Raw genomic sequence first — 11491 nt, forward strand, 5'->3', positions numbered from 1 at the left:
TGTTAAGCTAATTTGACACAATTTACATTGTAATGTGCTAGAGAAATAAACGTGAATTGGATTTAAAATCATGATAGGTAAGACAAAGTTAAGCATTACACATGCAAGAGTATTGTAAATGGACACTTAAGTACAGTGTCGTTTGGTTTTGCTTACCGAGTATTGAGGTCTGTATTTGGTTAGGAACCTCATTATCTTTGTTGTGTACAGTAGTTATGCTATCAAATACTGTGGATGAGAACAAAAAAAAATCTACATAATAGTTTTTTACTTAAATCCTTTACTACTTAGTATTCTAGGTACACCTATTTTTTATTTGACTTCAAACGTATAAAGAAATTTGGCTTAGGATGTTTTTAGAGTAAGCTATATAATAATTGTGTTATTGAATTAAATTATACCTATAACTATATCTTAAGCTATTTAAACTATATACAATTGAAATGATCATAACAACTGGGCGACGCAGTGGTGCAGTAGGTAGTGCTGTCGCCTCACAGCAAGAAGGTTGCTGGTTCAAGCCTCGGCTGGGTCAGTTGGCATTGCTGTGTGGAGTTTGCATGTTCTTTCCGCGTTCGCGTGTGTTTCCCCTGGGTGCTCCGGTTTCCTCCACAGTCCAAAGACATGGAGTAGAGGTGAATTGGGTAAGCTAAATTGTCCATAGTGTATGAGTGTGAATGAGTGTGTGTGGATGTTTCCCAGAGATGGGTTGCGGCTGGAAGGGCATCCAATGCATAAAAACGTGCTGGATAAGTTGGTGGCTCATCCCACTGTGGTGACCCCAGATTAATAAAGGGACTAAGCCGAAAAGAAAATGAATGAATGAATAAATGACAATAACTTAGAAAAATAAAGCACAGACACCGAAGAGGGTTAACTATAAATACATCTTAAACTATTTAAACTATATACAATTTAACTGATCATAACTTAGGTGATTAAAGCACAGACACTGGAGAGGGATACATTTTTAGTTCTTACATGTATGTGTCAAATGTCTTTGTTTGCAAATGCAATCAAATTTAATATTATTTTAAAACTTGTGTTTGACTATGTGCATATGTTAACGTAAAAACTCTTTGTAAAACGTGTAAAAAGGTTATAATTTGGGTATTCGTCAGAGCATTAGGGTGTTTCTAAGTCATCTCTTGCCAATATTTATGTCAAACTTTTCCGAGAAATCTAATACACATTAAACAGGCATCAATTGTCTAGTGCAAATATATGACAGGTGTAATAAAAGCTCAAAATATAAAAGTAATAAGGCCACCTTTGTTTTGTTTTTTGGGAGCCTAAGTGTTCACTTGCTTTTTCAAGCTGCCAGTTTTAGGTTTCCCATGCTTTGTTATCTAAAAATGAAAAAACTGCCAGATTATTGTCTTCTATATAGTCCAAAAACACATGTATAGCAAAACACAGAGACACCAGGATAGTCTTTCTAATTCCAGAAACAGACATAAGCACTTTTTGGTTTTTGTGGCAGTAGATCTGGGGTTTCAGCTGGTTGGGTCAGGACAGATGCGAGCACAGCCTCCTCTAATTGAATAATTGCATTAGATTGGCGAGTATCTTGGCAAACATTCCCTCTAGAGCTCTTAGTTCATCTGATGTCCTGTCTGGCCAAATGAAATCCAAACACCTTTGATTTCAACATATCCTCAGCTATGTTCTCTTTGCCAGAAAGTGGCCGCAAACCAGAACTTTGATGGCACGCGGGGTCTCATCACAGCTTGCTTAACTTTATATTTGTTTTAATAACATGCAACAGAATGTCCTACACTTGTTTGTAAAACTAAAATTTGTCGTGGTTATGAACCCCTCTGGCTGACAAGAGTTCAATAATGTTTATCTATTTTTAACATTTCCTTCCTTTTACTTTTTGTGTTAAATTAAAAACAAACATGGGTCACACTTTATAATGATGGCCTGTTTGTTAAATTTAAGTTACATTGCATCTACATGCCAACTAATTATCATTAGATTGACTGTTAGGTTGGAGTTAGGGTTGGGGTTAGGATTAGTGTAAGTTGACATGTACTTGCAAAGTTTCCTATCGTCAGTTAAATATCTGCTGAAGAAGCAGTATCAACAGACATTAAGCAGACAGTCTACTGATACTCAAATGGACCATCAAAATAAAGTGTATGCTATTTTAAAGAATTCTGACTCAACTGCATGTGTATAAACATAAAAAAGACAACATTAATCAAACAACTAATATTGAACTTACGATTCATTTCATTACATTTTTTATTGCTTGTTTATAAAAAAGACATAGCCAAGTCGTCAAAAACCTTGTTTTGGCATCCTCAATGATAATAAATTAGTAAAATAATCAAACAACCTTCTAATATTGAATCTACATTCTAAGATTTCACATTTATTTGCTTGTTTAATTTATTACATTAAAGACATACAGCAATAAAGTGGTCACAATCTTTGTTTTGGCTTTCCAAATGATTATATTTCTACCTCCAAAATCCACAATATCTGTCTTCATGACATCAGTCTGGTGTTAAATCTGAGACCGTTTGTGATGTAACAAGATTTCAGTAATGACGGAATAATTAGATTTCGGACACCCGCTGTGTAAAACAATACAATGGAGCAGTAACGGCTCATTATTCTCAACAAACAGTGATTGACTCGAACATGTCAAGATTGGCAGAGACAGTGTAGTCAAAGGAAAGTGGGTGGCACGCTAGATGATGAAATATGCTTTGTTGAGCTTGTCATATTTTGCTTTTGTCTGGCTGTCGGTTGTTTTAGAAAGCTGCATGGCATGTAAGACCAATGAGCCTGACTGGGTTTTATCAAGGGCGTCTGGACTGACAGCTGCTGGTTCAACACCATATTTCTGAGATTGGTTTGGACCGCTCCCTGTCATTTTTGGCTATTCTGAGCAACACACGGCGTAATCTAATATTCAGTGTATGGCACACCTGCTGAGCATGTATGTGTCTGCTGTATGTGTGACAGTAATGAATATTCTCTAGTGCCCCGTGTGCTGTTCCACGGTGGCAGGATTACTGGTGGCCGAAAACTATTATAATAGAGCTGCATGAGGGGGAAAATCAGAGGAAATGACAGCTTTCCACATCCACTCACACACTGAAGACAGCTGGGGAAATGACACTTCAAAGCACTGCCGGGTGGGAAACCAGTCCAAACGAGAGTAAGAGCAGAGAGAAAGTGAGAGAAACAGCCAAACAGACAGCGAGAACAAGACAAGCGGAGAATACAAGTGGTAGATCACCAGGAACGAAAACAAATGAGTTAAGGGTTGGAGGAATTCAAATATATTAAGTCCCATATAAGAGAAAGATATATTGACGAACACCAATGCTGTTAATAAATTGTCAATACAATGTAAATACAATATGTGTGATGTTATCCAGGGTACTTCGTTGATTAAGCATCTAAATTCTCAATAGGTCACTTTTCTTACACTTGAAGTGATAATGAACAAAATGAACATCTTCTGCTAATTTATTTACCCTCATCCAAGTCATCGAAGATGTAGGTGGTTTTTAATCTTCAACACTGAACACTGAAGTAAATTTGTTTAGCTGAAACTATTCTTTGGTGATCAAATGTAAGTCAACGCCTACCAACACTCTCTTATGAGTCAAAAAAAACATACAGGGAAAATCAAATTAAAGGGGTAGTTCACCCAAAAAAATTGTATTATCCCATGATTTATTCCTCTTAAGGCATCCTAGATGCATATGTCTTTATTCTTTCAATCGAATCCTGTCAGAGGCACTGCATGTGGAAATCATGTTTGGCTTTTGCTGCTCTACAATGGCATTGGGCGGCTGTTTTTATCAGCAGTCCAAAAGCCCTATAAACCGCATCCATCCATAATAAAACAGTGTCTCATATGGCTCTGGGGGATGAATAAAGGTATCCTGTAATGAATTGATGTGTTTTTGTAAGAAAATATATCCCTATTTAAAACTTTTAATGCTGAAATTAACGCAGAAGTGAAGTAAAGATAAATTTAACAAAAACACATAGATTGACTGTTTTTAAGAAACCCCCTCATTCCCCCTCCCAGAGCCATAGAAAGCACTTTTTATTATGAAAGGACAAAAGCCAAATATAATTAAAAATATTTCTTTATAACTGAAATAATAAAGTCATATATACTTAGGATGCCTTGAGGGTGAGTAAAGAATGGGATAACTTTCATTTTTACAGTGAACTAACCGTTTAATACCCGTGGTTCATGGGTCATATAAAGTGAATAATTTTATTTAGAACTTTGTTTACAATATTTCATCCACGACAAACACATTCACATGCTCTGCAACCTATATAAAAAGATTAGATTTTACAGATTACAAATGTTTCGCTGCATACATCACATCAACAACACATCCTTATGAGACGAGCCCGTCACAATCCAGACTGTCTTGAACACAGTCAGGATCTTTTGCTGAATTGAGTTCCTTGCACAGACCTATGCTTTCCATTCAAAAGATCTGAATGTATAATGAGCTGTTAAGTAATGTTTTGCCTGTATATATTCAGTGTTACCCCTGTCTTTATCTTAGAGGTTGCCCTGTATATTGCATGTGGTGGGATTCTGCTCTCATTTACACAGGTAAGTAAACTCACATAAAATATGTTGCGTCAACCAGATTAAAATCGAAAAATTATCTGCAGAGTCAGGCAAAAGTAAATAAATCCTGCTTTTAGGTGCGGTGTTGCACATTGCATCCAATGTGTGGCTCATGTCGTGTGATGTTATCGCAATTCGCATTCAGCCAGAGCATGTTCAACTAGGCTATTTATGTTGTCTTTCATTCATTCATTTTCTTTTCGGCTAAGTCCCTTTATTAATCCACAGCAGAATGAACGGCCAACTTATCCAGCATAAGTTTTACTCAGCGGATGCCCTTCCAGCTACAACTTATCACTGGGAAACAGCCATACACTTTCATTCACACACATACACTACTGACAATTTAGCTTACCCAAATCATTTATACCGCATGTGTTTGGACTGTGGGGGAAACCAGAGCACCCGGAAAAAAACCCACCCCAACACATGGAGAACATGCAAACTCCATACAGAAATGCCAACTGACCCCGCCGAGGCTCGAACCAGAGACCTTTTTGCTTTAAGGTGACAGCGCTACCCACTGTGCCACTGCACCGCCTTCTTTATTTATTTAGTTGTATTATTCACAAAACTCCTAACAGTTGCAAGAGATGCACATCTGTCTTCATGAGTGTACTCTCTCTCTCTCTCTCTCTCTCACACATAAACACACACCACAATCACTATGTGCTGTCAAATAACGTGAAGACTAATATTTATTTTCAAACATTTGTTTCATTGTAATCTGAGCTAAACATGAGAGAAAAGGTGTGCTCTGATTTTTTTTTATTTTATTTTAGACTACATCCAACGTTTAATGGCTCATTTGATTTATACTGAGAATACAGAACAAAAAGTAGCTCAGTTTTACTTATGTCATTAATTTATTCATTCATTTTCTTTTCAGCTTAGTCCCTTTATTAATCTGGGGTCGCCACAGCAGAATGAACCACCAACTTATCCAGCACATGTTTTACGCAGTGGATACCCTTCCAGCTTCAACCCATCACTAGAAAACACACTAATTCACACACATACACTACGGACAATTTTTGCTTACCCGATTCACCTAATGCACATGTCTTTGGACTGTGGGGGAAACCGGAGCACCTGGAGGAAACCCATATGAACACAAGGGGAACATGTAAACTCCACCCAGAAACACTAACTGACCCAGCCGAGCTTCGAACCAGCAACCTGCTTACTGTGAAGCGATTGTGCTACATTCTGCGCCACCGTGCTGCCTATACTTGTCTCCTAAGATAATATTATCTCCCAATAATCTAGTCCCAGTCTTTATCTGTTACAAATATTGCTGCAAATTTTGAGAAAAGACACTGTAAAATCAGTCAATAGGTATCAAATATCCAAGGGGAAACACTGATGCCTTTTGATTCTCAAAGTACCAGAAACATTTGCATTTGATAAATCACCAAGAACCACATTTTCAGCTAAACATCTTCTATAATGATCTACTGAAGGAAAAACAATCACTGTTCACCTTGAATGGCCCGAGCATTCGTAAATCAACAGCACATTTTTGGGTGAACAATCGCTATAATCTACATCAAAGAGATTTCTCTCTTCGAAAGATTTCTGAATATGATTTGCGCAATAAATTGAAGAAATTATTAGAGGAGAACTCACTAAACTTTGATGACGTGCATCACGATTTTGCCCATCACCGGTTGTTAACAAATCAACAAGTGCTGTGGGTTCTTTATTGTTCCATCATGCATTCTTTTGGTTTCCCCTAACGTGAGGAGCCAAATTTTCCATTAAACACGGAAAAGCACTGCTTTTCTTTGAAGTGCAAGTGACTGCCTTTCTTTCAGTCTACATCAAGAGTTTAAACATAGCCTGACACGCGTCACAGACTGTAGGCAGGAGTTTCTGAGTTTGAGTGCTGCATACAAGTTTCAGTGATAATGACCTATTTTTGAAAACCACAGCAAAAGTGTTTGCATATGATCAACTTCTACCTTAGAATGTCAACAGAGTACAAAATATACCTGGATGACTTAAAGGGACATCTTGGACAAAAACACAATTCTGTTCATCATTTACTTACCATCATGACATTCCAAAGCTATATGACTTTCTTCTGCAGAACACACACACATAAATAAATTAAAGACTTTTGGATAGATATACCCATTCTATAGGCAAAAAAAAAAAAAGAAAAGACAAGAAAAAAGTGTTCCGCAGAAGAAAGAAGGACATGAGCATAAGTAAACAATGCAGAAGAACTTTAACTTCTATAAACTATTTCCTCAAAGGCCTTTAACCAGAAATAACTACAAAAATATGGTAACATTCTTAGACGAATGCAGATTAATGTATTTTTCGTGTTATTTCTCTGTGATATCAATAAAGCCAACTATCTTATTCCAATGACTGCTCCTTACTCATTCGCATCTTCTGTCTGGGAGTTTTAAAACATAGCTGACTAACAGTGATGATAAATGCATGAATCTCCTCGACACATCCCGACAGAGGTAAAGTCACAGCCAGGTCTGAAATGTGTTTTTCATCTTTTCCTGTCTTATCCAAAAGAAATCCTCAACATCCATTAGAATGTTTTCCTGATCTTACACATACACACACAGTTACGCAGATGATACTGTGCAGACTTGCCATGCTTTGTGCCAGCCATGAGCAACATTACATGCACAATGCAATGCAAGACTGAATGGAAAATGGTGATAAGAGAGTGATAGTTTCATTTCATGTCATATCAGTAAGACCACAGGAAGCGGCAAGCGACTGGTAGATGACAAACTGGAACAATGTTGACACAAATCACAGACAAAGCAAAGTAAAACAGCTATTAACCCATTACAGATTTTGTTCTTGGAGATGTACTTTTTAAAAAAGTTTTACAACACTCACATACAGTACGGGACTGTTTAATAAAAATCCCTCTTGCAAGTCTTTTGCTGACTGCAGTCCATTAAATCCACTCTCAGCATGAATTATTTTAACTGATACTGATATTGCTTCACAGCTAAATCTTTGCATTCCCAGACATATTTTATGACACTTCTGTAAATAAACTGCTACAATAACATACTACAGATTCGTTAAGAAACATTTTTTAATTTGATATTATTTTGATTGTGCCTTTCAGACATTCTATGGGCTAGAAATAAATTTGGTCATACATATCAACCAGCAGACCGTAGAATATTAGTGCTTAATATCTGATAATACTTAATTTGAGGCTTGCCCAAAAGACATTATACCATAAGCATTTCTGCAAGCACATGTCAGCTTATTCTACCTACAGTCTACAGCAGGGGTGCCCAAACTCGGCCCTGGAGAGTCGTTGTCCTGGAGAGTTTAGCTCCAACCCTAATCAAACACATCTGAACCAGCTAATCAAGCTCTTACTACATATACAAGAAACCTTCTGGCAGTTGTGTTGTAGAAACTTGGAGCTAAACTCAGCAGGACAAAGTTTAGTATGAATGTCTAAAGGGGCCACCAAAACAAAGTTTAAACTGCAAAAGACAATGATGAAAATAAATTTAAGACTCACTCGTAGAACTCTGCGGCCGGTGTGTTCTTGTACTTGGCATAGGATGTTCCATTACCCAAGACGGTGCCATTGATGTCCTTTGGCTCTGTGCAGTTGGGGCTGTTCCACGGGTTGTTACAGTGAAGCCAGGGCAGCTCACTCGTCAGTGAAGCGTATAAGTAATACAGTGACCATGCTATAATAACATTGTAGTAAAAGCCAACATAGAGTGCTATGACAATCACTGTGTAGCCAACACCTGAGGAGAAAAGTGAGAAAAATATATATTTTTAAACTTAATTTAGGTCTGTTTGTTTTAATATGTGAAGTTAAAAGTATGTGTAATGACTTCAAAGTCAAAGCAGCAGTCCTAGAACTGAGCCTTGCGGCACATAATTAAAACTTGTTATTGATTTGATACCATTTCATTTACTGATACAAACTGTCAGATAGCTTTGACTTGAACCATGAATTACATCAGATCACATCAGACCCACTGTGTAACCTAGTTCACAGACTCAACAAGCACAGTTGTTGGCTTTTGTTGGGTCATTGTGTTAACCGTGTTTGCCTGGTCACTTTGAAAAAGGAGACATCCAAAAGGATTTTTGCTTTGGTGATTGTTGGTAGTGAAATATCAAAATGAACTAGTTGACATTTGTTGAACGCACAGTGATTTGCAAATTCTTATCCTTTGTGACTACTCTTTAGTCAATTTTCTACATACCTTTAAATACAGGACAGATTTTCCAAAGAGTAGCTGCTCCCTCTCTGTTATACTGACCCAGAGCAAGTTCCATGTAAAACAGAGGCATCCCAGCAATAAACAGGAACAGAACATATGGGATCAAAAAGGCACCTGGGGGACACATTATAGAGTTTAACATTTAAATGCTGACAGATTACGTATGGAAGGCCAAAGAATAAACAGATGAACAATAGTCACTCAATCGTAACTGCTTGTGTAGTGAAAAGGTCAATCTAAGATCATTTTAACATAATCATAGTTCTAAACGCTCACTTTGTGTTATTTGTAATATTTTTAGATGTGGAAAATATGAAAACTACACATGAAAACATAAATCTACCAAACACTGCTCTATTTGTTTTTGTTCACACCGGTTTCAATATTATAGTTTTAATATTAGAATTGGTAATTTGTTTATTATGTTAAAAGAAGCTTCAACATTCATGGTGGACAATGTGTTGCCTATTATACTAAAATATGTAAAAGCATAAGTCATTTAATGCATTTTTGCACAAAGATAGATACGAAAATATGCTAAGTTATACAAATAATACAGCCCAACAGCCCACTGATGGCTAATGAGTTTGTTAACACTGACATTTTTTTCATAGAAACAACTGGTTCGAAATTATTGAGTGATTCGAGTCATAATGACTGGACTCAGGCGGCATCATGAAATGCTGTTCAATTGGGTGTTTGTTAACAGCTCTTCAAACTAGCTCTTTTAACATTAGAACAAAACTCTACAAACTTTATGGAGTAAATACATTCTACTGCTGCACAAGTAAAAGGATACATTGAATATTTGAAATGTAATTTTTGCATGAATAAGATAAATAAATTCTAGTATGTTTGACAATTGCTTTTTTATTTTATTTTAATATCATCTTTATATATTAATACCCTGTTCAAATTATTGATGAATAGAATGATATAAAAAAGTTTGAGACAGAGTGTGTCAATGTTATACAAAGAATGCAATTAAATAATTTTCAGAAGCAATAAAAAAGTTTGCAATCTATTTCAACAAATAATTATAAATTAAGTAAGCTAATTTACATATTGTTAGATCAGAAGTAGCCATATAAGCTATGGGGAAACCCTCAAAATAAACAATAGCATTAAGCTTACCTCCACCGTTTTTGTAACACAAGTAGGGGAACCTCCACACATTGGCCAGGTCCACAGCAAAGCCTATGACAGAGAGCAGAAAGTCCATTTTCTTGCCCCAGGTCTCCCTCTCAATTTCTTCACCGGAGGCAGAGGTGCAGGCGCGGGAGCTCGGGGAGGCCACGACCGAGGAGTTCGTGTACTGGACCCCATTCTGCTCCTTCACCAGGATCAGCTCCACTTCCTTTTTCTCCACGTTAAACTGTTTCAGCGGGGCCACCGAGGACAGTTTGTGCTCGGGCAGGACTTGGATGTTCATCTTTGCGCCCTGGCGCTCTCGTGGCCCCGAGGATGTGGAGCAAGTGAAGTGCGTGCCGCTCGCGCTGACGATGATGATGATGCTGCTGCTGATGATGATGATGCTGCTGCTGCTGAGGAGGATGATGAAGAAGATGATGATGAACAAGACACGCTACAGCAGTTCCTCTCCCGGTGAGGTAGAGAGTGTTGCCAAGCTTTCATGAGCTGAAAGAAAGGAGAAATGAAAGTTTACTGTTACTGTGGGGCAGTCAAGCATCCCATGCACTCTTAACCAAGCGCGCGCAAAGCGATTTACTGTAGGCTATTTGCGAAAGCGTTTAGTCACGGTTAGCAAAGAGAAGAAAACTTTACAGTGTCATTCGCTCAGCATTGTTCGCTGGACGCACTTCGTGGAATAACAGTGCATGTCTGCATAAAGTGTAGCTTTTCGAGAGTGTAATGTTTAAAGATGACTCTGTACTTGTCATGAGGGGGTCCCTCCATGATCCGTCCCTCCTGCTTGATCCAGAAAATGAGAGACTGACGCTTCTCTTGGAAGTTTTACTCTCCCCTCCCTTCCAGCTGCAGGCTATAACTGTGAGTATTTAAACCAACATGCAGTTTCTTCACACGTGATATTTCTATATGATCATCATCGCCAGCATCATCATCGTCTTGATAATGTTTTTGGAAGCTTCTCCTCCGCCCAGAATGCCAAACTCATCCTGAGGTAAACACGCGCTGCGCCACCGCTGGACTTGAAAATGAAGCCGACGCACCTTGCAAGTACTTTTTAGCACGTTTATCGCAGATTTTCCAAAGCACTTGGATGATTTCACCTAGATCTGCTAGTCGACTTTGAAAACACACTGTACGTGTGAGCGGTGGTTACATTCCTGGGAGAGAATCTGTTTTTCTTTTTTTTCTTTTTCAGAAATTAACCCAAAAGCGCAGAATTTGCACAGAATTTTCTGTAAATAAATGCAAATTATTAGCTGAAACTTTTATCACCGTCATAGCTAACAATGAACTTTTGCCAAAACACTTGTTATTTGCAGGTGATGTGTACAAAATAAGAAACAACAACAGGATGGTGCGTTAGGGTAAGTCATGTCGGGAAATTTGATTTTAAGAGTTGAACGGACATGAAAGCCATCATAAAGTCGTGGGAACGTCGGGATTTTCGTTTCCGACTTGGAGGCGT

At 37.8% G+C, this 11491-nt stretch overlaps 1 protein-coding gene across 2 annotated transcripts in view; it reads right to left on the reverse strand.

The window, feature by feature from the left end:
• The window catches only part of slc6a2 (solute carrier family 6 member 2), a 32410-nt gene extending 20919 nt beyond the window's left edge, over positions 1 to 11491 (reverse strand). Inside the window, exons 1-4 of one of the 2 annotated variants that reach the window (XM_689046.10) lie at positions 10769 to 11491; positions 10009 to 10512; positions 8857 to 8988; positions 8151 to 8388 (exon numbers count right to left, since the gene is read on the reverse strand). In XM_689046.10, the coding sequence (XP_694138.3) occupies positions 8151 to 8388; positions 8857 to 8988; positions 10009 to 10306 (668 nt within the window). In that variant the 5' untranslated portion in view covers positions 10307 to 10512; positions 10769 to 11491. Of the gene's footprint in view, positions 1 to 8150; positions 8389 to 8856; positions 8989 to 10008; positions 10513 to 10659 lie in introns of both variants that reach the window. The other variant, XM_009303350.4, reaches the window with a different exon arrangement.

This window comes from Danio rerio, chromosome 7 (assembly GCF_049306965.1).
Source record: "Danio rerio strain Tuebingen ecotype United States chromosome 7, GRCz12tu, whole genome shotgun sequence".
Lineage (NCBI taxonomy): Eukaryota > Metazoa > Chordata > Actinopteri > Cypriniformes > Danionidae > Danio > Danio rerio.